This window comes from Metarhizium acridum (genome assembly GCF_019434415.1).
Source record: "Metarhizium acridum strain ARSEF 324 chromosome Unknown scaffold_587, whole genome shotgun sequence".
Lineage (NCBI taxonomy): Eukaryota > Fungi > Ascomycota > Sordariomycetes > Hypocreales > Clavicipitaceae > Metarhizium > Metarhizium acridum.
The window spans coordinates 1-24,323 of record NW_027094049.1 but is presented as its reverse complement, the minus strand read 5'-3'; the positions used below and the strand labels follow the sequence as shown (position 1 = coordinate 24,323).

The window sequence follows — 24,323 nt, the reverse complement described above, 5'->3', positions numbered from 1 at the left end:
GTAAAAAACCTTAAGAAAAAAGCTAATATTAAAAGGTATAAATATTAATAATTTATTACTCTTATATAAAAAATTAATTATTAAGGTAATTAATAATCTATTAATAGGTAAGTTCTTTATTTAAAAGAGTATAAATCTTCTCTTATACGTATTTTAGGTCTCTTTATAGTAGTAATATTACTCGTACACAGGTAATCTGCTTAAAATGCCAAAAATCACTTAAACCGCCTAAACCGCTGAAATCACTTAAAATGCTAGATGTGGGGTTGTGGTAGCAACTGCGGACCTTAGCTAATGTGCGACCGTAATCGGCCTCTCCGTATTTATGTACCAGTTGACTCCATACAAAGGACGTTTATACAGTATCACAATGCGGGGGCAGGCTTCTTCTACCTGAATTCCATCGACGGACCAAATACAGCAAGTGGTCGAAGGAGAGATTGCATACTCATGCAAGATTTCGTCCCGCCAACGTGGGCTTTTAGAAGAACCAGGCCGAGACACTCTGATTAAGCTTGTGCGCAACGGAGTCAGCGAGGTCTACCGGGTCTCGATCATGCCGTTTAAGGACGTCGGTAGACACGTGGGCAAACGCGCAGCTCTCCCGAAACGCTTTCAAACACGGACGCGAAAAGCGCAGCATGACCTCTTGCCATGACAGGAAGAAGGGCCGGCTGAAAAAATAGAAAAATACCTGGCACGCCCAACCTCTGCGCGCTCCTTGTGTCCTCCGCCTACACGTGGGATTCCATTTGTGTGTGATTGGCGAGCCTGGAGGTTGATCTCCTAATGCAGCGGGACTGCCAAGACGTGCCGACTCAAGCCCCCCAAGCCCGCATTAAGCTTAATTGTAAGCCTGAGATTCGCTCATTGGATAGTGACAATTCTCCGTGCTGGAAAAACTCGTCGCTACTATCGGCTTGGCTTCTTGGCTCACCAGAAGCAGACACCGAACGCTGAAGGGCCGTCAGCCGTTCAACCACATGAAAACGTGGGAGTGACTTGCGGAGCACACAGAGGACGCAATGGAGGCCAGTACATATAATAGCATTTGCTCCTCCCTGGTGGACAGAAATCGTATCCGTGTCCAGTCGTCAGTTTCTTTCCTCAGAGCTTACACTCGGGCAATTCGCGGCTGCAAGACAAGCTCCAGACAACAGACAACATGGTGCTCACCCAGTACACGTACGTGTTTGTCATCGGCACTGGCTTTGCCTTGCTCGAAGCCTTTAACAACGGTGCAAGTATGTGTGATTTGACCGTTTCTTGGAAGTGTGCCCAGAGATTTAGCTAACACGGGGTTTACCAATAGATGATGTCGCCAATGCCTGGGCGACCAGCGTGTCCTCACGGTCTGTGACATACAGACAGGCCATGGTCCTGTGCCTTGTGTTTGAAATGCTCGGTGCTTTGACTGTAGGTGCCCGAACCGCGTCGACCATCAAGAATGGAATCATCCCTCTGTCAGCGTTTCAGAATAACCCTGGCGTCCAACTACTGGCCTTCACATGTGCTGCTGCTGGCGCATCTCTCTGGGTTCAATGGTGTACTCGACACTCAGCCCATGTCTCATCTACCTACTCTCTTATTTCGTCCATTGCCGGTGTCGGTGTTGCCACTGTTGGTGCTTCTGGCGTCCAGTGGGGATGGAATAATGGTAAAGGTCTTGGTGCCATCTTTGCCGGCCTCGGCATGGCACCGGCCATCTCTGCCTGCTTTGGTGCCATTATCTTTATGCTTATCAAGTTGGTTGTTCACGTTCGAAAGAACCCCATACCCTGGGCTGTTTGGACGTCGCCCTTCTTCTTCCTAATCGCTGGTGTTATTTGCACACTTTCCGTCGTCTATAAGGGCTCCCCAAGACTCGGCCTGGATAAAAAGCCAGCTTGGTATATTGCCGCCGTCACTCTCGGAGTCGGATGGGGTCTGTTCGTGCTAGCTGCAATCTTCTTTGTGCCATTTGTTCATGCCAAAGTGCTCAAGAAGGATTACACAGTTTCATGGAAGCATGCCGTCTACGGCCCTCTTCTCTTTAGCCGTCAGCCCCCAGAAGATGCAGTGCAGGCCAAGGTACCCGACTATGCCGTCGTCCAGCACGGTGAAGTTAGTGACGACAACAGCCAGTCAGATGCGGGAGTCTTCGACACCAAAGGGGCGTCCGGTACCGTCACCGATGGCGAAAAGCCAGGAACACCTGTGCAGTCTGCCAACAATGTTGCCGAGAAGAAGCTCATCTTGGCTGAATGCAATCAACAAGGCTACCAGAGGCTCATAGCCGAAGCAAGAGAGCGCCACCACGCCAAGCTCAGGAAGAGCCGTGGTCCCCTTGGCTGGGCGATGCGGACACTGCATGCTAACCCCATGGGCGCCGGATCTCTTTATGAGACTCACAATATGATTGCTCTCTGCAAGCGTATTCCCGCTATGGCGGTTGTTGCTCTTCTCTATGGTATGCATTATGACATTCATACTGCTCAAGTCGGCATCGAGGGCACCCCCGAGGGTCGCCGCATGCAGCGCGTTTATGACAAGGCGACGAAATATCCTGACGAGGTTGAGTACCTGTACTCGTTTGTCCAAGTCATTACTGCCTGTACTGCCTCTTTTGCCCACGGCGCCAATGACGTCGGTAATGCTGTTGGTGTCTGGGCCGCCATGTACTCCGCGTGGTCCACTGGCAGGGCCCTGACGTCCAACTCGCCCGTTGAGCTGTGGCAGATTGCTGTTATGGCACTGACCATTTGTATCGGCTTTATCACGTACGGTTACAATATTATGAAGGGTAAGGCATATGCTTCCCACTTTCTGGCATCCCGCACACAAGGCGCTGACAAGTTTCTAGTCATGGGTAATAAAATCACCTACCACTCACCCAGCCGAGGCTCCTCCATGGAGATGGGTGCTGCTATTACAGTTCTCGTTTTCTCACAGTATTCGCTGCCGGTTTCGACATCCATGTGCATTACTGGAGCCACGGTTGGCGTTGGTCTCTGTAACGGCACCTTGAAGGCGGTTAACTGGCAACGAGTTGGCTTGCTGGTCTTTTCTTGGTTTATGACTATTCCCATTGCAGGCTTGATCGGTGGCTGTTTGATGGGTATTTTACTCAACACTCCTCACTTTAATAATTGAGTGGCTGGCATACAAAAGCGTTCTGTTTTTTGAAATTTTTAATTTTTTTTTTCAGCCTATCTGGGTTGTTCCGTGGCATATATATACATATGACTCATCATCTCTCATCTTCTTTTGCCGTGTCAGTGGTGTGTCTTCTGCATATTGATTGCCGCTCAGCGTGAAAACCAAACCGGATAGCATTGGGCTGTTGGGTTATCACTTGCACCCAGCTCGATTGTAATGAAAGTAGTGAAATGTAGTGAGAGCATGGAGCGTTTGTTCTCCTCCATCGATCTATGATCGCGCGGGAGCTATGGACCTGCAGAGTGGACCACCCCAGAGCCGGTAATGGGCTGCAACACATAAGCCGGGAAGCCGGGAAGCCGGGCGTGCAGAGGCGTTGTGGTACAGCGGTTTAGTAATGACGTTGATGAGCTTGCCAGTCCAGGACTTCTCAACTGACCTGTTTCTAGACTCTCCGCGCCACTGCCAACCACGCAACCACAGAGTTTAGCCGGCGTAGCTGACCGTTGAGCGGTGGAGCAGCCTTGTTGCCTAAGGCACCTTCAGGCAGCGATGTGCTCGAGTCCTGGAAACCCCAGCCTTCATTCACGACATTCAAACATGGACTACCGAACTGGCGTCGTTTCATTCGTTTGACAACAACTTGAGCTTGATTTCATTTCTTTCTTCTCTGGATATCGGGCATCGTTCTCTTCATCACCAAGTGCACTACTAGCTCCAGCTTGGAGCAGGATGCTTCGGTGTGCGTCGACTAACATGAAGCACATTTAACTTCAGGGAGCAGCCAACGGTCGCCACATGATGCTCGGTTTGAAGACATACTGGCTCCAAAATGAATGCCACGCCATCGTTAGTGAAAAGGATATCGGCAACTTCGGCGCAACTGAGTTGGCAATACAACCACGAAAGAACGGATCTGTCCCAAAGCTCCCGAAGCCACTGGCTCTCGATAATGCAACGTAAGCCCTGTGCGCAATGACTAGCGCTGATCTAAGATGCCATTTCAGGCCAGTGAAGCTGCACGTCCAAAGAAGGCTGCGATGTGAGCTGTGTGCCGGTTCCAAATATATAGCTTGTGGATTCTATCTTGTATGTTTGCAATTGCGTCTTTCCCCTTCTCCACCCCGAAAGTACAAGGTGCTGGGAAGGCAAAACATTTCTACTCACGCTCTGCCAAAGACAATGCTACTCACCTTTGCGTTCCTCTTTACGCTAATAGAGGCCTCTGCAATGCCCAGCGAGGTTTCACCTGCGTTGCCTGCCGGATGTTACAAGCCCTTGCCTCAAGGCCAGTTCGCTGGAGGAGTCTCTACCATCCATGTAACAAGTGATGGGGAACGGCGCACTTTTCTCCTCTCGATACCTCCGGAGTACCATTCAGACACTCCCGCTGCTGCCGTTCTGTCATATCATGGTGGCGGTAGAAATGCCGAGGATCAATTAAAGCTGGATCAATTAACAAATCCAGAGTTCAACTCGGCTGCGTTTGTAATCTATCCACAGGGGATTGATGTAAGAAGATGCATTTCATTTCATCCTGCTGCTTCAATTCGGTACGAGAAAAATGCTGACAAGCACAAGGAAACATGGCAAGGCGTTCCTGGCGCGACGAGTGACGATATCCTGTTCACATCCGATATACTTGACTATGTTCAGTATCGGTATTGCATTGACCCTACCCGCATATCGGCGACGGGTAAATCGGACGGTGGAGGGTTCTGCAATCTATTAGCCTGTGATCCGAGGCTATCTAGCCGCGTCGCAGCATTCGCACCTGTTTCCGGAGCCTTTTACATCCACTCGCGACCTTGTAGGCCCCAAACCGTGGAATTTTCATGTCGTTCCAGCAGGGCGGACGTGCCCTTCCTTGAGTTTCACGGTGGCAAAGACAAAGTCATTTCTTATAAAGGTGGTAGTCGCAAGAAGGAATGCCTTCCTTCCATCCCACACTTTATTCAACAATGGGCCTCCCTCGATGGGCTGGGTATCGACAACACCACTACCCGCGTTTCTCAAAACACTGTTCTCTACACTTTTGGGCACGGGAGCAAGGCTGGACTGGTCGAGCACGTCTATGACTCTGCTATCGGCCACGATTGGCCAAGTGCGGTTCCTAATATCGACAATCAAAATCCCGGTCATCATGTCGCCAGTTTTAATGCAACCCCGATGATCTTGGACTTTTTTGCGAAGCATCCTTTGAGCCTTGGCCTTGGCCAACCTCCAGAAAGACGCGTTCAAACAAGGAAGACTCTGATGTCTAGTGGCGCTGAAGACGAAAAGTTATATCATCAGAGAGTGCTAAGAGAGTGATTTACTGGTCTTGGCAGTTTTAATATTTGTTACCCAAGGTGCTTTTTTTCTCCGCTTATATACTAGCTAATACTTGAGGCTAAATTATTTTCGTGTTCATCCTCAGAACAAGTCACGGCCGCATCCTCCTAGCAAATTTGTTTTTGCTTCTCCTCATCATGGTCATCCTTGCGACACCATCTGTCTGCGAAGCGCTGTTTGTGCATTTCGCAAAACGCACCCAGAATTGCGCTCATAGCCTTGATCTAAGCAACCAGTAGGTCAGCATAGAAGCATCAGTGCTTCAATAATGTTCATTGCTGTACATTGACCAGCCCGTTACTACATATTGAGTCTCCCCGCTCAGCAGCCGGCTTGCTGGTCGTGATTTAGATATTGGCGGAGGCTATTTGGAAGAGTGCAGATCGGCCGATGTCAATGATGGTACCCAAGGCTTTGTCTATCAAGCCATCATTTTCTTCATTTGCAACGATGACTGCTTATTAACGAAGCTGGGTGAACTCATCTTCGACAGCGGTGGGTCGACTCGACATGGAGGCCAAGCGGCGAAATTCGACACAGTTATTCGCCAGGAGTTATACTCGAGAGTTACGCCGGCTCCTTGGTAACTTCCAGCATTGATGCGAACCACCAGGATTTCGTCAACTTGTTTCGAGTTAATCATGATTTGAAGTGGTGGGGATTGCTTATGCAGCATAGAAATCTGGCGTGGTTGTTGGCGTCCTCCGTGTTCCTAGCCACGCGGTGGTCCTTGGGGGAGAAGTTGAGTGCCTACAACTCCTCAGTGGTCGGTGCAGTGTCTATTAAGACCTGGATTCACTCTTGTTATTAATAGCAGTCTTCTAGTTTCCATCTAGATGACCAATTTACATTGGCCTTACCTACAACCAAGAGGATGTCACAGATGACCACTTAGGATGGTTTAAGCCCTGTATTTCTGTGCTTGCCGAGTTAACTTCTGGGCCTATTTTCCCGCTACTCCGAGTTTTTATTGGCAATAAATTCCACGAATGTACATTTCATTTATACATGTCAGAACAGGCCTTGCGTATCAATTAGGCGCCTTTCAAGGGACGTAAACGAGTCTCAGCAAGGAGCAGCGCGAAAATACATAAAATGGCATCTTACGAGAAAGAAATCCCAACTCTTTCTATTCACAAATGTCGGTCTTTAAATGTAACGGTACCACCTACCACCATTTTTGAGAAGCGTCACGATCCACATTAGAGCCGCAGTGAGTTTCACCGTTCAAAACATGATGGTCAAACCAACCGTCCATGAAAGTTACCTGGAAGCCGGCCTTGGCGTAGGCTTCACTAAGAGCCTCGGCCAGGATATCCTTTCCTCCGATAATCGGCCCCCACGGGTTAGGTGCCATGTATTGGCGGTTGTCGTAGACGACGCCGTTAATAGTCGCGGGATGCAGCGCCAGCATGCGCCGAGTCTCCTCGTCGCGACTATGTAGATGGCTGCCCTCCTCAGCTGCCTCGATGATGTTCTTTGTCTGAGTCCTGGCGGTTGTCTTTCCTCCGGTGCCCTGGGTGGCGCGTCTGTGCAGTTGAAGCCTTTGTTTTTGTAGTAGAAGAGACTGGAGATCCGAACAATGTCGTCGTCATTAATGCCGGTTTCTCGCTTTATAATGTTGTGTTGTGCTTGATTCGGTCTGCGCAGTGCTGGTTGACACTGTCAAAGTTGGGAAGGCCAAGCACGCTCCCTATATTATTGGAAGGAAGACAATTCTCAGGGTCGTATGACTTGTGTTTGCGAGGCATGGCTTGCACCTTTCCATGGCCGTCTGCCCGTGCCTTTTCAAGGAGGCTCAGTCAAGGTAGGATCATCCACGGTCATGATCCACCCTCGCGAATTGTTGGCAGGGAGGAACTGCATGTATTCATCGGCATGTCCGACTGAAAGCCGGTCGTGGTCAAGGTCGTCGATGGGGTGCTGGGCTTCCTGAGCCTTGAGGAAGGACAGCATTGTCGGTGTTTTGCTGTTGTGTCGCCCCATGACTGCTCTACCAGCAGGGTAATTCTTGCCGCCGCACGAACACGGCGGGATGGTCTCGAGGTTTCCCATGGAGTCAATGGTCGCAGGCGACTCAGGGGTTCCCGGAGGGGAAGTATTGAAGAGCTCCCACGGAGTCAGACCTCAATTCCGAGAATACCCTGCGGCCGGCACCGCGCCACGACTGGCTGCTTCTGATATTCACTCGCAGGTACACGGGGCCTTCGGGGCCGGGCATGCTGGCGTAGCGCGGCTCAAAGTAATCCTGGGTCCAGACGTCCCGCTCCCGAAACATGTAAACGGGCTTCTTGATTCCAGCCTGGGCCGTATAATTCGCAATCAAGGCCGCAAACTGCGCCTGCTCCGGGCGGCCCATGCCGGCAACCGTGAAACTTGGTCCGGAGCTTCGAGATGATTGTGTGTCAAAATTGGTGCCACGCGAAGGGCAACTTGATCAGGACAAGTCTCCCCGTCATCAGTCAAGTTGGAGTGAACGGGACTCTGCCATCCCACTCGTTGGGTCGGCGGACATCTCGGGCATCGATTCCCAGTTCCAGACCAGTTCCCAAGGCGCCCCCCCGGAACTCATGACTGCTATCCATATAGGTCCATTTATCATTGTTCTTGTGGAAGACTCGGACCTTCTCAGGGCATATTTGGCAGAGATGGTAATAGTACCCGTAACAGAGCTGGTCAAGTTGTTGATGGGCACGGTGCGAAGCGGAGCGAGGTACTTTGGGTTGCGTAGAATGTCATCGGACGCATCGCGGCATTCTGCAAGGCCATTTTCAGTCGTTTCTGGTCGAATTTTTTTGCGAGCATCGGCGGTTGGTATCCACGATGTTTGGCAAGAATAAGGCGCCTCGCTCCTCGGTCCAGGTGGCCTATCCCTCAACGTCCGTCTTAGCGGTGACATCTACGCGTCCACCTCGGTTTGTGTCTGCCAGAATGGTAGCCTTGAGACCATGACTAGTAGCCGCAGCGGCGAGTACTAGAACGGCCGTTTTGCCGAGGGAGTGCATGATGGTGGTGGCGGCGAGTTCCACCAAGATTATAGACTGAAAGAAGGATATATAAAGAATGTTCCAGTGCTGGTGATGAAGCCATGGAGCACTTCATGATTGGCCGGATCTGTCATCCCTTCATAGTCCATGTTCTTCTTCTGACTGAGTAGCCATGTTATCCAACTACACGAAGATTCTTTCATTGTATTGGGCATGGTGGCCATGCAGAGGTTAATCCCCACCGGCGTGGCAGAATCCATGCTGTGCCGAGGGTATGTTCAGTTGAAGGTCATGCGGTTCAACCGTTTCAGGAGCATTTCTATATTGCCGAAAGAGTGCTCTTATCAAGTACAGCTAGCCGGCTAGGCACACAAAAGGCAAAAAGTTGGAGTAAAGAGTTGAGATCTACAGTCAACGGACACCAGCCACCCGCAGCACACCCTGGCCTCCTCCGAGTCACCGTACGATGCTACACATGTAACGTGGCCAAGGCCTGTCGAGAAAGCAAAGCCAGTGGCTGTCGTCCTGGGCAAAGTTGTTGCTCACGTTTGCAAGAGTCTTTCATCGAGGTGAGCCACAAAACGGAGCCAAATGTCTATGTTTTATTCAGTCGAAGTATAATAAATCGGTACGTGTTTCTTTCTCCCATCTAGCTTTCTTCATGTATGGCAACCATGGGAAGAGTTCAGCAGAGTTCCACCTTTTCGTTGTCAATTCTCCTGTTACCCAACAAGATGCCTAGAAGCCCCGATAGGGAGTTTAGCAAATGCTAGAGCGAGCCAAGAAATGGCCAACGGCATTAGAAAATCCCTTCATGTCAAACCCGTATATTGGCCACGGGTACAGCCTACCAGTTGAACAGCGTATACGAGTATATAGAATTGCGATTGGACAAGATTACAAGACACGAGTTGGCGCTCAACGACATAGCCAAGGTCATGAGCCGCACCGACGTTTTAATTGAGGCTGTTGACGAGGCTGAGTACATTACATAGGCACTCAGTCCGATATGTGAAATGCTCGGCCGCCAGACCATAGCCGTGAGCCCTAGTCCGGACACCGCCCACAACGATGGTGCCAAGCGGCTTCATGAACAGTTCGCGGGAAGCCTGAACACGAGATCTCAAGGAAGCACTGTTGTTCTCCATAACAGAGCGGCATTAGGCAGGTCGTGCAAGGCCGAGCCAGTTTGCTCCAAGCCGCCAATGTGGATGGCCATGGCGATCCGCCCATTCAAGGTTTAAGCATCTTGACAAGATCTATCAAAAGTACCTCTGCCAGTGGATTGTTCTTTGCATGGCCGGCGCATAGACCTCTTGTAGACAAAGGTCCACCATTGGTCATCGTCTCTGGCTTTCCTGCTGTCAAACCCATCTAGCAGGGGACACACGCATGTCGGGCGCGCGATATAGTCCTGGTGGAAATCTCCTAATAGGGCAACTGTCAATCTATGCTACATAAGAAGTTCCTACATTTTGTCTCCGTCCTTTGCCCGCCTCAGCTCTTTTTCAGTTGTACTGTTGAGTGTATGAGATTGGTACGTGGCGGAGGGGACCGAGTGCGAGTCTTGTTTCAACAAGCAGGTGATGATGTCCTTCTTGAACCAAAAAGAGCGTAGGCTGGAGCCCGCTCCTCCGGTAGCGCCGGATTTGCTTTGAAAGAGCCCGTCTTAGCACACATGGGCGAAATGGATAGATTGTAGACAGCCGGATGCGTTGGAGAATCGTCTTCTCTGGGCCGACTCTAGCTAGTCACCCCCTTTTGTGTTTCTCGGCAGTAAATTACTTCCCGTTCGCGCCATCCTCCTCCTACAACAGAGGCGTGAAATCCATGTGCCTGGTAACACTGAACCAACCAATACACTCTCTCGTTTGGAGGGCCACTGAAACCTGCCACCAAACCCAGCGAGGGAGGTCACGTCACAGAGGTGATATAGTACGGACACTTTAATCTTTAAAGCTTACTCAAAATGCCTTAAATAATCTAGAGCGTTGCCTCATGGGCGCTGGGCATGAGGCGGACTTGCGAGATGTTTCGAAAATGGTCGGAAAATAGGAGTATGGCCAGGAACATGGGCCGACCACCGTTTTCATCTGGCCATTCTTCCGGTCCGGAGTATATTGCCTTCGGTTGACTCTTGACCGAGTATAACCGTAAACCTACATGATTCGCGGGTAATTTCATAAATCGACGCCTCCAGCCACAAAGCCATGTCATGAAATGGGAAAAGTGCCGTGCCGGAACTTCTCCCCGTCTCCATAAAAAGCAAGCTCCCTTGAAGACGGCAAAATCCATCTCTCCACTGACCGTCGCCGCCACACGTCTTGATACGCTGTCATTCAATCCAAGACCCTTTGGCTGTCCCCTGTGGCAATTAGTAGCACAAATCAATCACATCTCTCCCCGGGGCCGGAATGTGGAGTTTGCGCCACGGAGGCTTGACATGTCTCCCAGCAGTATTGGATTGCCCTCATCTAAACCTCTTTTGGCGGGAAAGGTCGACATGGCTGAGTGACCACGTCGCGAACGAAGGGTTGATCGGCCGATGCCCTGGCATGTGGCTGTAAATGAAAGACTTCCAACGTCTGCATCAGCAGCTCCCAGCTCCTTACCATGTACATAAAGCCAAGATTGCAATTTGCGACTTTGCAGATGCATCAATGATCAATTCACGTTGCCCGACACGCCGTTCGCTTTTGCTCGCCATGACGGGAGTGCATTGATTGATGATGCGATTGCCATTTTGGGCCATTCTCGCCGGCGCGCCGGCGCTCCTTCCCTCCGTCAGGGCCGGACCCAGCACCGGGCTCCCGGCGCCATCATCAGATTCATCACCGTCGTCGAATTCAAGTGCAAGCATCACCGCCAGGCTGCCATCATGCGCAGTAAGTTCCCAATTGCGCTCTCCACGTGTCAAGGGACGCGGCCAGCTGACGCAACACGCCAAAGATTCCTTGCATTGCCTCTGCTGTTGCGAATTCGACCTGCTCTCCCGACGACATCGCATGCCTTTGCGCCGACGAAACCGTGAATGAAGAAGGAGCCATCTGTGTGAAGGCTCGCTGCTCGTTCTCGGATGGTCTATGTAAGTATCGTGGTTTCTGTCCGCCTTGTGATGTAAACCGGGGTCACAAAACCCCAACCCTCTGTGCTGTTATCCTTTTTTTTTCTTTATAAAAAAAGGAGCGAGAAATAAAGCAAGGAAAAAGCCAACTCACTGGACATCGACAGCTACGAAAAATTGCCACGCAGACAGCATGCCACGCGCCAGTCCGAGACAGAGCAGCAGAGTACAACAGCACCTACATCGCACTCGGGGTCGTCGCCATTTTCATCACAACAACACGCCTCGTGTTCAAGCAATTTTTCCATCCGGCCAGGGAGCTCGGCTCGGAAGACTGGGCCATCCTTGGCACCCTGGTCATCTGCATCGCGGGCCTGGCCATCGCCCTCGGTGGCATGACGGCCAACGGACTCGGCAGAGACGTCTGGACCGTGACCGCCGCCCACATCTCCCGGTCCATGCTCTACTTTTACGTCATGGAGATTCTGTACCTGGCCGGCACGTCGCTCGTCAAGCTCAGCATTTCGCTCTTTTACCTGCGCCTCTTTGCCGCGACTGCCGGGCCGGCGGTGCTGCGGGCGACGGTGGCCTTCAATGTCCTATACGGCTTGATCTTTGTCACGGGCGCGGTCTTCCAGTGCACCCCCGTTGACTACTACTGGAACCAGTACTTTGACGCGGCAGAGGGCAGCTGCATCAACATGAACCTGTTTGGGTGGCTCAATGCCGCGATCGGCCTGGCCATTGACCTTTGGATGATTGTCCTCCCCATGAGCCAGGTGGTTTCCCCTGAGGCTGCATTGGAAGAAGAAGGTCGGCGTGGCCATTATGTTTTTCCTTGGAACCTTGTAGGCCACCAACGTTCTTTTTTTCTTCTTCTTCTGTAACATGAGTTGTTGCCAGCTAACTGATTGCCAGCGTCACAATCGTGTCCGCGTTGCGGCTACATTCGTTGATTCATTTTGCCAGGTCGGATAATCCGACGTGGGATCAGTGGGCAACGGCGTATTGGTCAATGATTGAATTAAACGTCGGCATGATCTGCAGCTGCCTGCCTACGCTTCGGCTCATCTTGGTTCGGCTCGCTCCCGAGACTTTTGGCTCCAAGAATAGGACGCGGTACCTCCGAGTTTAGCTCGCGTGGGAAAAGTTGCCAGCCGGCACAGGATTTCACGTACCGAGGAAGAGACGGAATTGCGACGCAGATACATTGTGGACGGTGGAAGAGGGTTGAACATGGAATGACATTATGTGGTGCTTGGCGTGTATGTAGAAAGCTAGCTTGTCCTCTGGTACCATGTCATGACATTGGCGTCTGGGCATATATTTAAGAAACAAGAAGCTGTCTGTAAATGCTTCAAGGCGGGGCCATGGCAATTAATGCATCAAACCTATTCACAGAAAAAAAGAAATTCGACGAGATTTCAGGCTCGAAGGCTTGCTCTATTTAATAATCTAAATATAACTGCCATTCCATGCCCTGTCAAGATTTCAGGTTTCTCGCTCACCCAAGCTTGACGTTTAGTAGCAACTCGTCGAAATCTAAGAGACAGATGGTGGCAGTGTCCTACAATTTATAGCTCCATAAGCGGCGATTTCTTCACGGGCGCCGCCACCAAAGCAGCTCACGCAACAAGCCGCTAGAGCCAGAGCAGAGGCAGCATGAGTCCTACCAAGGAGAAGGTCACAGCGCCAATGGTGTACCTATTCCCATACTGATGGCGGTGGGCGAGGAAATCCCTCCCGAGGTGCCCGTGCCATTGCTTGCCCCAGGCCGGCCGCTTCCATTCCCCCCAGGACCCCCGAACTGAGAATGGGGTTTTCAACGCCGCCCGACTCGTAATAGAAGGACGCAGGCTGAACTTCGTTTACATAGGATGTGTTGATGCCAAATGCCAGCCAGGCAAAAGACCGTCGGCGACACTGTCTCCCAACAATGTGTAGGCCATCAGCGGATCAGTCCGTATCAGCCTCTTCGGTCAGAATACTATCGTCCGAGTTCTGGGTGAATGGCTGCGAATTGGAGGCATATGGCTCGACCTTTTCGACAGCGGTAATCAGATCTTGGTCGAAAAAGGCCTGTCCTACGTGGCTGGCATAGACTTGATTGCCCAGTGTTTGATTCGACAGCTCGGTTGCGTTGGTATGCACCATGACGTGGATGTGCGTCGCCCGACCGGTGTAAGTGCCCGGGAAACAGCGAGTCAAACTGGGCACACCGTCCGAGTCTGTCTTTTGTATGCCTCGTAGAAAGGTGTTGTTGATGTTGGTCTCGTCGGATGAGTCCCCGTTGCCGTTGGCGACAACGCCGGAATAGACACCGTGAGTTGCAGTGCCAGATCTCAACGTAGACGTTTTGGCACGGGATCACACGTGTCAACGTCAATGACCTGGTAGTCCAGGGCTTGTCCCACTCCGGCTTGGCCTTCAGTGACGTTCTTTCTGATCCGTTCTCCGCCCACATCTTGCGCCGACGGTTAGTTCAGAAATGTGCGCGGCGCGGAGGGAGCTAACCTACAGTATGGACCTTGGGTAAACTTCTGGTGTAAGTACGCGCACGAGGCATTCCCAGAAAAGATTTCCGAGACGCTGGTGTTTTCAGAATAGCCGAGGCTGGTCTTGTTGTGCGACTCGCCGAGTACCGAGTCCGTATCTCTCCTGGAAACACGACGGGAAAGGCGAGCCATGGCAGCTGCTGCTGCTCTCGCTCCAGGTTGCGAGATTGGACCCCGCGGCCTTCGTTTCTCGGCACAGTGGCTAAGTGAGGCATGGCGGACGGAATTTTTGAAAGATCGTCTCTCAAGAATCTCGTCGGTGAGGTCATGCCCAGGGTGTGCCACAGCCACGCTGGAGAGAAGAAGTATAGACGATGCAAGCGCTTGGAAATGCATGGTGAGAAAAATTCAGTTTAACTAACAAGTATCAGTTGACAGTGAACATGTATCCCAAGACTTTTTGAATCAACTCAAAGGTTTCTGTCGCCCTTATTATAGGTAATCCCCAGCGGAGCGGATTAGCTGGACTCTGTCATCAACCTCCAGCTGTAGCCATGGTCAGTCCGGAGACCGGAGATCTTCTAGTTTCGTAGGATACGCGGCCTTCTCTCGTAGTGTAGTATCCACGACCCGGCTAAATTAAGGAGCCAAAATAACTCTATTCCCATGAGAATGAGCGACAGCGTACGCGTCCCGAGTAGTTCATGTAAGGAGTTTACAAGCCAAGGGCGGGCCAATCACATCCTCTGTATTGTCAATTTGCAAGTCCGGCGCCTTGGCACTTGCGTCGGCATGTGGGGGGTGTTCGATCCGGCTTGAAAAACCGCTGGGGATGCTGTTGTAGTAGTAGCCGCACGATGAATTCTGGGGCTTTGAAGTCTTGGCAATGTCGGAAAGTGGTGGTTCCCGACCGAGCATCTTCCTATGTGGCGAAAAAGGACGCGGCTGGTTGGTGAGAGAACAGGTCCGTGGGCAATGGAGGTTATGGGGATTCAACAGCAACATACCCGTGGCAGTATACTGTCGATCGTGGCGTGGAATAGTGTTTCAGCTGCCAACTGCTTTCGAGGCTTGATCTATGTACTTGTTACTAAGTTTATAATTAGACGCAAGTTGAACTTGGCACACGATTACGCATACTGGCCATGATAAACAAGGGACCCCGGGATGAAGGACAAATGGCCGGGCCATGGCTCCCTAGTACCGCCATGAGCCAGCAACACATTGTTATTCTCGTAGCTTCCCGGTCATGTAAAAATTTGATGATGGGTATTTGGGCGCAGAGCAGTCGACTGGCGAAAGCCATGAAGGGCAGCTGTCATCCATCGATCCCTCATCAACGAAAATCACAGCCGAAGTTGCACTTCAAGGCGTCAAAGCACATTGATCAGAGACAGCGGACCTTGGCGGCAACTCCGGCAGACATTCCAGTCAATGCTCCAGGATGAATTGACGCGAGATGATGGTTTACTGCTGTCAATATATATCACCACATGTCCACTCACAAGAGTTGTACAAGAAACCACGGGAGTGGCTGTTGTTTCTTGATTCACTTACCACAACGTCCATGGCAGAAGTGGAGGGAGAGGCTTGCGTGGTTGAAACGTGACTTTTATTGCAAAAAGGAGAAGCAAAAAAGTATACGTCACCCAGACAGTGCCACCTCGGGGTACTTAATGTACATGTGTGTGGGGGTACTTGCGTATACATGTCTGGTAGTACTGCTGCGTAGACCATCCCTTTGAATGTGCGGAGGTGCGTTTGGTGAATCGGCCCCATTTTCTATAGAACCTTGAGGGTACTTTGAGTCATGACCCTCATAGTCAAAGATTCTTCAGTTATTTGAGTTTATTCACTTTTTAAACTTGAAAGTTTATGATGAATCTATATTCTTTAATCCACCTTTTTATTTCAAGAAATAGATTAATCTTTAGTAACAGAGTAAACTTGGTGGGCGGGTTTATTGAGTAGTATTTTTCTAAAAAAGGCACTTTTTATACCATTTTTTCCTTAAATGAATTAAGTGTACTTACATGTGAGTTTTCTCACCTCCAAGTACCTAGGTACCTAGGTACTTAGTAGGTATTGGGTCGCATCCTGGTTCGGTACACCAAACGCACCTCCGCACATTCAAAGGGACACAAGACATGTCCCCTGGACCCTGGCCGAGATCTAAGATCAGACTTTGAACCCTTAATCTGGCATGTCCAATCCGCCCAATGATTCCCGTGATCCTTCTGTCACGCCTTTTCAGTCCACCTCAGTCAGACCTTGCAAAGGCATCAACCGCTGGCAGACCCTCGGCGGTTTCGTGGTTGGTGCACTCGTTTCACGGCATCAGATGACCGAAAACCTCCCCACAAAGATGAACAAAAAAACATCATCATCACCCGAGACAGCGCCGATGGCTCCCATGACGTCAAGCGACGTTGGCACATGCAGCCATCGTCAGGGTGGCCCAGGGCGGCCAAAGCTCCAGATGTCAAGTGCTGGCTGTTGAGGGATGTGACGGCCGTCGCGCCTGCCGCGCCGAGAAGGTCAATGCCAGTCGACCGCTTGGCCTCAAGCTGTGATCATACAGCGAGCATGGGCAGTCTCGTGGTGCACAACATCCCGAGTTGCCATCTGGGGTTACCCACCAAGTTGCCTATGATGTAGTCGCAGGCATACAAATCTAAACTTCTCCAGATCTCCGGCTGGCACTCCTCAGGTGCCTGCGTGCCATTGATTCGACATTTGCAATGTCCACTGGTCTTTCCTGCTCCTAATGTTTTGTTGTGCGCACTGCGTCGCAGACTCTGCGTTCAAATGTTGTTTGTCCGTGCTTGGCGAAGCTCTACTCTTCCTCGCCATCCTTTGACCTGTACAGTCAGTCCTTCCTACACATCCCTCTGCTGGCACCGCCCAACATTCAACATCTGAGGCCTTTGCATAGTAAAGCCTGTCGTCTCTGGCCTGACCGAACCTTTCGCCATGGCCAGCATCAGTAATGAGCAGTATGACAACACAGAACCGCATCTGTCAGAGACAACGCCGCTCCTCCATGCCAGCCATGACCGCGACGTAGAGTCACTGCGCTCCTCTCGTAACCTCAACCACCATCTGGCCCTACACTCAACCTACGACGGCGACGACACACCCTACAAGGACTATGCTACTATTGACTGGCTTCATGACTTGGTCAAAGACAACACGCGGCACGGCATACGAGACGCCAACGTTCGACGGGTAAATACAACATGGGTGCGAATAGCCAAAGCTTGGGATTCAGCATCCGGTTGGGTGGCAGCCTTCCTCATTGGCCTCATAACCGCCTGTGTTGCATTTGTTGTCGATGTCAGCGTTGAGACCGTCGCGGGTTGGAAAGACGGCTATTGCACTTCAAACATTTGGCAGAATCGGCGAGCCTGCTGCGCTGCTGATGAAGACTGCACAACTTGGAAACCGTGGTCAAAAAGCTTCCCTTCGGCATACCTGATATACGTCGCATTTGCCCTGCTATTCGGTGTCATTGCCGCCGGTGTCACCACGACAACAAAGATGCCCTTGCCACCGGTTGTCGACCTGAATGTTGCTGACAATAATGACAAGAACGATAACCAGGACGCACAACCCGTCCAACGGCCACAAGGCAAGATACTGTACATGGCCGCCGGGAGCGGAATACCCGAGATCAAGACAATACTCTGCGGCTTCGTTATCCCACATTACCTGACGTTCAAAGTGCTCGCCGTCAAAGCCATCGGTGCAACCTTTGCGGTGGCTACCGGAATGTGTCTGGGCAAGGAGGGTCCCTTTGTCCACATCTCAACATGCGTAGGACACCTGGTTGCGAAGCATGTACCCAAATATGCACAAAACCAGCGCAAGATGAGAGAAATGCTTAGCGTGGCTTGTTCCGCCGGCCTGTCTGTCGCCTTCGGTGCGCCCATTGGCGGTGTTCTTTTCAGTTACGAAGAAATCAGCACCTACTTCCCACGGCGTGTGCTTTGGAGATCATTTCTGTGTTCTCTCTCGTGGCTGCTGCCACACTTAAAGCTCTGGACCCTACGGGGACCGGAAAACTGGTGCTGTTTGAGACCAAATACGGCGTTGATTACGATGTCACTCATTACTTTGTCTTCATCTTTCTGGGCATCTGTGGTGGAGTATTCGGTGGCGTCTTCTGCAGCACGAATTTCTTGTGGTCCAAGACATTTCGAAAGCAGCCCTGGATCAAGAACAGCCCGGTTGTAGAAGTCTGTATCGTCGTCTTCATCACGGCTGTTCTACAGTATCCCAACCCCCTCATCCGTGAGACGGGAGACATCATCATGGAACGTCTATTGGTTGACTGCAACGACATCAAGGAAGATTGGATTTGCGAACAAGAGGCAAAGATGCATGGAAAAGGCTTATACTACGCATGGCTCATTTCGGGTACATTTATTAAACTCACATTAACAATCATTACCTTTGGCTGTAAAGTACCATCTGGCATCATTATCCCTGCGCTGGATGCTGGCGCGCTATTCGGCAGAATGGTCGGCCAGCTCTTCCCAGGCATCTCACCTGGCATCTTCGCCATGGTTGGGTCGGCTGCATTTCTTGCCGGCGTCAGCAGAATGACTGTGAGTTTGGCAGTCATCATGTTTGAACTCACAGGTGAAGTCAACTTCATTCCACCTTTCATGGTCGCCATTCTCACGGCAAAGTGGGTTGCAGACTCCATCAGTGCAGACGGGGTTTACGATTTGTCTCAGCACGTCATGGGCCACCCGTTTCTGGACTCGGAGCAAGCTGTTGTCAAATTGAGAGCTTTAAAGGATGGTGAAGAATCTCCGGATTTAGATGTCTTGATGCCTCCCAAAAGAGTCATGGAACAAATTGTTCTGCGCACGGAGCCCAACAACCAAATCATGATATCCAGCCTTCGAACGAAACTGAACGGGCTCTCGTCCGGAGGAATGTTTGACATTGGATTGATTATTGTGAACGAGCAGGGGATCTGCATCGGCTATATTCCAGAAAGCAACATTGCCCCTGTGTTGCATTTAATCGGACAACAGGAGCTGGAAGGAAATGATTTGATCAGTTTCGCAAACGACAGTTTCGAGCGATTAGTAGACCGCAGTTCCTTGAACATTTCAACAGGGGCGCCTCTAGAGTATGCGGTAGAAATGTTTGGCAAACTGGGCCTGAGTCACTTGGTAGTTGTCGATGAAGACACGGCCAAGGTGGTTGGAGTGATTGGAAAGAAGCGTCTTTTGAGTTTCCTTGGCCGCCTGGAGTAGCATTACGAGATTGCGAATGCAGCAGATTACATGCATTTCTTTTTTTGTAACACACATGGCATAGGATTAGGTTGTTAGGGCCGCATTCACATTTATACATATCTCACATCAGTCTCTTATTCTCTTGATTTTGTATGTGTAGACATCCACTTCTCAGCAAACTTGACGGCCGCGGGTGACGAAAACACCATGCAACCCGCTGCGCCGACTTTGCCTCGAACCACTTCGACCTCGCTCTCCATGGATTCCCAATGTCCTCGAAATCATATCCGATTCAACGACGCACCAAGCCACGTCCTCAGCGCCTCGGGCACGGCCGGGTCCTCCCGTCCCGCCGGGTCCGGAGTTGTCGCCCGTGTGCGTGGGCACGACGAGCGCTCCCCCGGCCGTCAGCACGTTGAGAGTGGCGGAGATGAGGGCTTCCGCGTGTCCGGGGATCCAGCCTGTTTTGCGGAGGGAGCTGTGCGAGAGGATTGTGTCGTTGGGCTGGATGAGGGGGCGGAGACTCGTGGTCAGGGGGGGCAGTGTGCAGAGGGCCCGGCGGCAGAGGACGTGGTGGCGTTTGGTGTTGAGGCTGGGGTGGTGTGCTTTTTTTTTTTCATTTTTGGCACGTACTGATCCTGTATATCCCCCATATGCACACGATACGAGTAGAAGATTCTCATTCATCTACCTAGATGGCTAATTTTAATTTTGTACGTTGCACGTCTGTCAACTCGGGTGTTGTTGCGCAACTCCACGTGGCAGCGCCAAACCACAGCGGCGTGTGTGCTACTCATGCCCGTTTACAAGGAACTTGCATTGAGCAGTCCTGCATACATTACAACTGTGATGCAGCCTTCCACCGGCAACGCAAGACGAGCTGATTCAGATATCATCACCCGTCCGAAGTGGTTCGTGGCCCCCATTCTAGTCGTTGCTGTATGGCACGGGCGAGAGTCAGGGTCGTGACGCCAAGCTGTGATCGTGACCATCAAGCATGCTATACCGGAGTTTCCAGTGCTGTACACTCCATAGGCTGGAAACGCAGCAACTGTGGCGTTTCAGCGTGAACAGTTTGGTCTCCCAACCTGGGCGCTGGCGTCGGTGTTTTTTGGGAACGGCGCAGCCGCGATGGGCAGCTGTGCTATGTCCTACTTCCCTGCTTGTTTTGTTTTGATTCACAATGGTGAGATTGTAGCTGCATAGCAACCAATTTTTGTCATCGGCATTATTGCCCCAACGCAGGACCAAACATGTCATCTGCGTTATCAACTTTCCGGCGCTTTGGATCTCTAGACTCGGCATCGCCAAAAACGGCGCCATCATTCGTAGTACTCGGCTTCCTCGGCTTCACCACAGCTTGTTCTCGTCGCGCTCGTTGCAGGGCCACAAGATCAGCTCTGTCTGGATCTCGACATCGTTGCAACTTCTTTCGCAGTGGTTTCATCGACTTGACAATCTCCGGCTATTTTATATTAGTAAAGTGCAATATCAAGTGTCTCAGTTGGAATCTTACTGTGCCCCAGTATTCCGTCATTCTCTCTGGAGGCTCGTCCTCGAGCATGGCTCGGCAGCTCTCAATGGTAGTCATGATCCTGTCATAGATATCACTGTGCATGCCGCCGGCCTTGTCCCCATTCGAGTCGCCGCCCTCTGCTGGTCTGGGGCAAAGGATATCGACAAGCCCTGGATCCACCATGAGCAGCGACGCCAGCATGATTTGGCTGGGCGTAAAATGGAAATACACATCCGTAACCAGCGCGCTGAACTTGAGGACCTCCCTGGCCCGCGCGTGCGCATTATTTATTCTCGTTTCCTCTTCTGGAATACGTATTCTAAGTTGCAATATAGCGCCTTCGAGGGCTCGAAAAGGGTGCCGAACATCGAACGCGAACCGAATTCCTTGACATAGTAAATATTCCCCAGCTAGGATCTGTTCGCTTGTCGTGTTGGGAAACTTTTCAGCCAATTTCGCTAGCCTGATATAGAAACCCTCTGCTTTACAACCGAAGAATAAAGAAGTTTTCAATAGTTCGGTCGGTGGGTAGGTCATGACTGAGTTCGTAATGTAGAATCGTCGGAGAAACATGGCTGCGGTTGATCGAATCTCGGTCGGCAATTCACAGAATTGCGCCGCTCGGATGAGTTCAATGGTAAAAATTTGACCAGTTGGGCTTCTTCATCAGAGGTAAGGAATTCAGGAACAGGATCTATGCGAGGAGTGATTTGTTGTTTCGCCAATGAATTCGTCTTCTCCCGCAGCTCCTGCAAGGTAGCTGGTGAGAACGACCATAGTCGAAACTGGCTCGATTGCCGGTACCGCTCGTCTTCGGTAGCCATGGCTGTATATTCCAAGCCAGTGCTGAAGTGCGCAGAGTTGTTCGCGTTGGGAAATGGCGCGGTCCGCCGAAGCTATTCGCACGATTGGCGCAAGGTTGCAGGTCGTACTCTGGAATGGAGCTAAAACATGAGGGAGCTTCGAAAGCTAGCTTCCACGTGACTCGGCGCCGGTTTCGCGCTTTGTCAACCACGTCAAGCAAAGTGTAACCCGTCTCCAATGCTACATTCAACGCGACCTACTTGCGTTGGCGTGGCATTCCAGGCTAGCATTCACTTGACATTGCTCATAATCACAACCTCAGAAAGGTGCCAAACTGGCCACAACAACAAATGGTAACAATAAACTATGAACTGGGTCATTTCTCATAGGCCCGTCCTGGGCATCTGCAATAGTATGGTATACATTGAACCTCTAATACTTCCCACTTTTCATTGTATCCATGCTCATTCAGCATCAAGCTGCTGCAGTATGGTCCAGAAGAAACCGGCGCCCGGCGCAGGTCCTTTAATATCCCAAATGAGCGCGGCGAGCCGGTACGGGTGGTGGAGGCGGCTTCTTTGCTCTATTCACGGGTGGTGGTGGAGGCGGCGCCTTCTTGACTTCGTGGCCACTTGTCATTCGAGACGAGCTGTCATAGCTGGTAGCAGAACTCGTACTACGATTGCCCCATCCAGCGCTTCCATCTCCGCTGCCAGTAGATTCATCATCTCTAAAAACATCCTCGGAAGGACTAGTATGTGAAGTCCTGTCGGTTGCAGTGCGGGATAAAGACGGCATCCTAGTTCCCGCAGATGCCAATGGTGTTCGTTCACCAATGGTAGTTGCGCGAACCAACGATTGGCGCGGATCTTGGGAAGGTGCCGGAAGAGGCGGCGGCGGCTGGGCAGCCTGGGAGCTTGCCAAGCGACGAATAGGTAGTCTCTCTCGGCGGGGCTCAATTGCTCCGAAGAGACTTGTCTTGTTTTGTGCCAAGATGTCGAGGTAGAAGAGCGGGTTCGGGAGATACGAATTTCGTCAAGTGAGGGGGAGTTTGCTCGGCCGCCGTCTACTAGTGACTGGCGGATACGACGAAGTTCCTCGGCGGCTCTTTCGTGATAATTGAGTTGAGCTTCCAAAAATGAGTTTAGGGCACCAATCGACTCCGCCTCCGTGTCTTGAACATCCTGCATGCGACGCATAACGTCCTCACTAGCATCATCAAACTTGGTTCTACTGACACGCATTTCTTCCTCGATACGGAAATCATCGCGTTTAGCCTTGTGCATTTTGGCAACACTGGTATCATAAGCAAGACGTCGGCTCTCTAGCTTCTTGCGAGCCACCTGATAATCCAGACTGTTAGCAACATCTCCTGCACACAACCCTGTGATGGCATCAATAAGTACAAAGCTGGTGGGCGTTACCTGAAACTCTTTCATCATGGCGATGTTTCGATCCAAGTGGTGTAGCCAGTTGGCATTGACGTCCTCGGAGTAGTTACTGTGAAGGTTTGCAATCCGCTCATTGGCACGGCCAACAGCCACAAGGTGATTGCCAAACTCCGACTCCGGTTCAAAATCATTGCCATGTGCTACCATGGCACGGCCAAGCACAGCGGTCGGAGGGGATCGACTCTTGTCCTCAGACGCATCACATCGACGAGAGATCCATTTCGAATATGCCGTAGTCGCCTTTTGTAGGCTTTCCATTCCTATGGACTTGTATTAGATTCACACGAAACCAGGAGCAAGATGTATCAGGAAAGCGAACCTTCTTGGCGAAGTGCCATTTCAGCTTCTAGCCTCTGGAACTCATCCGAGTGTGCAGTTTTGGCCTCTGAGCCCATCTTCTCGCCGGCCCATTGGACGGCTCGGTCTAATTTTTTTGCAAATGACATGATTGCTCGGGTGACTGTGACGGTGTTGCTCTGGGCATCAAAGTAAAAGATCAACTATCGTCTACGAGCGCCGAAGAGTTGTGGAAAAAGAAGAATTCCCCGCACAACCACACTGGGCAGTTGGCAAGAAGCGGAGAGGAAGCTTTTTCCGACGCGAAACGGGGACGAAGAAAACAAAACCCGGACTGAAATGCTGGGGGAGCGGATGCCAGCAACCTGATAAATGCCAACTGGTCTAGTGGCTGCAAGAGAAGCGACTTGAGTTGGTGGTTGGCGGTTGGCGGTTGATGGTTGGTGGTGAACCAAACAGTTTGTTGGTCGACGGGTTTGGCAGTAGGTTGGGGGTGGTGGCGGGTGGTGGCGGGTGGCGGCAAGGAGGCAGGATAAAAGGAGCAGGAAGGCGGAAACATCAAAGATGCTACATGTCCTTATTGCACGGCACAGTATAAGGTGCTATTGTCCGGTACACCGGAGCATGCATATAATAGACATGGACATGCAAAAAGGGCATCAACGGCCAGATGCAATGCCTTTGATGGCTGGGTTTGCAGGGGAGCGGGGACAAAGGCGCATTCTGAATGGCGGCTTTCTGCAGCTTTGTGCAAGGAAGCTCAACGTTTAAGTTATCCTAGGCCAGGCACAGGCTCAGGGGCCCGTAGATTCGCATTCGTCGACCATGGAGCAACAGTGGCCCATCTCCAGTTGAGTGACAGGGGGGCCCACCCCCCTGTAACCGCCACATGCCAACGGCACTGGGGTCAACTGGTCTGGTCTGGTCTGGTCCAGTCTGGTGATGCTTGTGAGCTGCTGTTTTTAGCGAATAGTCCACTGTT

General features: G+C 51.3%; 11 protein-coding genes across 11 annotated transcripts; 4 read left to right on the top strand and 7 right to left on the bottom strand.

Moving 5' to 3' along the window:
• Positions 1-1,165: 1,165 nt before the first annotated feature.
• On the top strand, positions 1,166-3,565 carry J3458_021793 (uncharacterized protein; the record flags this gene model as incomplete). The annotated part of the gene is made up of 3 exons (XM_066122754.1): positions 1,166-1,244; positions 1,313-2,782; positions 2,843-3,565. 3 exons carry the CDS (start codon positions 1,166-1,168, stop codon positions 3,130-3,132), a joined length of 1,839 nt encoding a protein of 612 aa, XP_065971974.1. The 3' UTR covers positions 3,133-3,565.
• Positions 3,566-3,610: 45 nt separating this feature from the next.
• On the top strand, positions 3,611-6,586 carry J3458_021792 (uncharacterized protein). The gene is made up of 3 exons (XM_066122753.1): positions 3,611-4,227; positions 4,318-4,650; positions 4,720-6,586. The coding sequence occupies exons 1-3, from the start codon at positions 4,114-4,116 to the stop codon at positions 5,449-5,451; spliced, it is 1,179 nt and encodes a 392-aa protein (XP_065971973.1). The 5' UTR covers positions 3,611-4,113; the 3' UTR covers positions 5,452-6,586.
• A 54-nt stretch (positions 6,587-6,640) lies between these two features.
• Positions 6,641-6,886, bottom strand: J3458_021791 (uncharacterized protein; the record flags this gene model as incomplete). Its single annotated transcript, XM_066122752.1, has 1 exon — positions 6,641-6,886. One exon carries the CDS (start codon positions 6,884-6,886, stop codon positions 6,641-6,643), a length of 246 nt encoding a protein of 81 aa, XP_065971972.1.
• Positions 6,887-7,260: 374 nt separating this feature from the next.
• On the bottom strand, positions 7,261-7,527 carry J3458_021790 (uncharacterized protein; the record flags this gene model as incomplete). The annotated part of the gene is made up of 1 exon (XM_066122751.1): positions 7,261-7,527. One exon carries the CDS (start codon positions 7,525-7,527, stop codon positions 7,261-7,263), a length of 267 nt encoding a protein of 88 aa, XP_065971971.1.
• Positions 7,528-7,549: 22 nt separating this feature from the next.
• On the bottom strand, positions 7,550-7,831 carry J3458_021789 (uncharacterized protein; the record flags this gene model as incomplete). Its single annotated transcript, XM_066122750.1, has 1 exon — positions 7,550-7,831. One exon carries the CDS (start codon positions 7,829-7,831, stop codon positions 7,550-7,552), a length of 282 nt encoding a protein of 93 aa, XP_065971970.1.
• Positions 7,832-11,535: 3,704 nt separating this feature from the next.
• Positions 11,536-12,501, top strand: J3458_021788 (uncharacterized protein; the record flags this gene model as incomplete). The annotated part of the gene is made up of 3 exons (XM_066122749.1): positions 11,536-11,544; positions 11,691-12,371; positions 12,442-12,501. The coding sequence occupies 3 exons, from the start codon at positions 11,536-11,538 to the stop codon at positions 12,499-12,501; spliced, it is 750 nt and encodes a 249-aa protein (XP_065971969.1).
• A 978-nt stretch (positions 12,502-13,479) lies between these two features.
• On the bottom strand, positions 13,480-14,293 carry J3458_021787 (uncharacterized protein; the record flags this gene model as incomplete). The annotated part of the gene is made up of 3 exons (XM_066122748.1): positions 13,480-13,864; positions 13,914-13,987; positions 14,042-14,293. The coding sequence occupies 3 exons, from the start codon at positions 14,291-14,293 to the stop codon at positions 13,480-13,482; spliced, it is 711 nt and encodes a 236-aa protein (XP_065971968.1).
• A 2,427-nt stretch (positions 14,294-16,720) lies between these two features.
• Positions 16,721-19,364, top strand: J3458_021786 (uncharacterized protein). Its single transcript, XM_066122747.1, has 2 exons — positions 16,721-18,000; positions 18,057-19,364. The coding sequence occupies exons 1-2, from the start codon at positions 16,992-16,994 to the stop codon at positions 19,289-19,291; spliced, it is 2,244 nt and encodes a 747-aa protein (XP_065971967.1). The 5' UTR covers positions 16,721-16,991; the 3' UTR covers positions 19,292-19,364.
• A 557-nt stretch (positions 19,365-19,921) lies between these two features.
• On the bottom strand, positions 19,922-21,672 carry J3458_021785 (uncharacterized protein). The gene is made up of 2 exons (XM_066122746.1): positions 20,790-21,672; positions 19,922-20,738 (listed from the first exon to the last, which is right to left on the bottom strand). The coding sequence occupies exons 1-2, from the start codon at positions 21,360-21,362 to the stop codon at positions 20,502-20,504; spliced, it is 810 nt and encodes a 269-aa protein (XP_065971966.1). The 5' UTR covers positions 21,363-21,672; the 3' UTR covers positions 19,922-20,501.
• A 446-nt stretch (positions 21,673-22,118) lies between these two features.
• J3458_021784 (uncharacterized protein) lies at positions 22,119-23,490 on the bottom strand (the record flags this gene model as incomplete). The annotated part of the gene is made up of 3 exons (XM_066122745.1): positions 22,119-22,359; positions 22,446-23,304; positions 23,364-23,490. The coding sequence occupies 3 exons, from the start codon at positions 23,488-23,490 to the stop codon at positions 22,119-22,121; spliced, it is 1,227 nt and encodes a 408-aa protein (XP_065971965.1).
• Positions 23,491-23,540: 50 nt separating this feature from the next.
• J3458_021783 (uncharacterized protein) lies at positions 23,541-23,900 on the bottom strand (the record flags this gene model as incomplete). The annotated part of the gene is made up of 1 exon (XM_066122744.1): positions 23,541-23,900. One exon carries the CDS (start codon positions 23,898-23,900, stop codon positions 23,541-23,543), a length of 360 nt encoding a protein of 119 aa, XP_065971964.1.
• Positions 23,901-24,323: the final 423 nt, after the last annotated feature.

Excerpts from the sequence above, each read along its gene's own strand:
- J3458_021792 (XM_066122753.1), top strand. The coding sequence starts at position 4,114 with ATGACTAGCGCTGATCTAAGATGCCATTTCAGGCCAGTGAAGCTGCAC. Across the intron at positions 4,228-4,317 it reads TAGCTTGTGGATTCTATCTT|ACAATGCTACTCACCTTTGC; the intron begins GTATGTTTGCAA and ends GCTCTGCCAAAG. Across the intron at positions 4,651-4,719 it reads TCTATCCACAGGGGATTGAT|GAAACATGGCAAGGCGTTCC; the intron begins GTAAGAAGATGC and ends GACAAGCACAAG.
- J3458_021786 (XM_066122747.1), top strand. The coding sequence starts at position 16,992 with ATGGCCAGCATCAGTAATGAGCAGTATGACAACACAGAACCGCATCTG. Across the intron at positions 18,001-18,056 it reads CAGCACCTACTTCCCACGGC|CTCTGGACCCTACGGGGACC; the intron begins GTGTGCTTTGGA and ends CCACACTTAAAG.
- J3458_021785 (XM_066122746.1), bottom strand. The coding sequence starts at position 21,362 with ATGTTTCTCCGACGATTCTACATTACGAACTCAGTCATGACCTACCCA. Across the intron at positions 20,739-20,789 it reads TGACGGAATACTGGGGCACA|CCGGAGATTGTCAAGTCGAT; the intron begins GTAAGATTCCAA and ends AATATAAAATAG.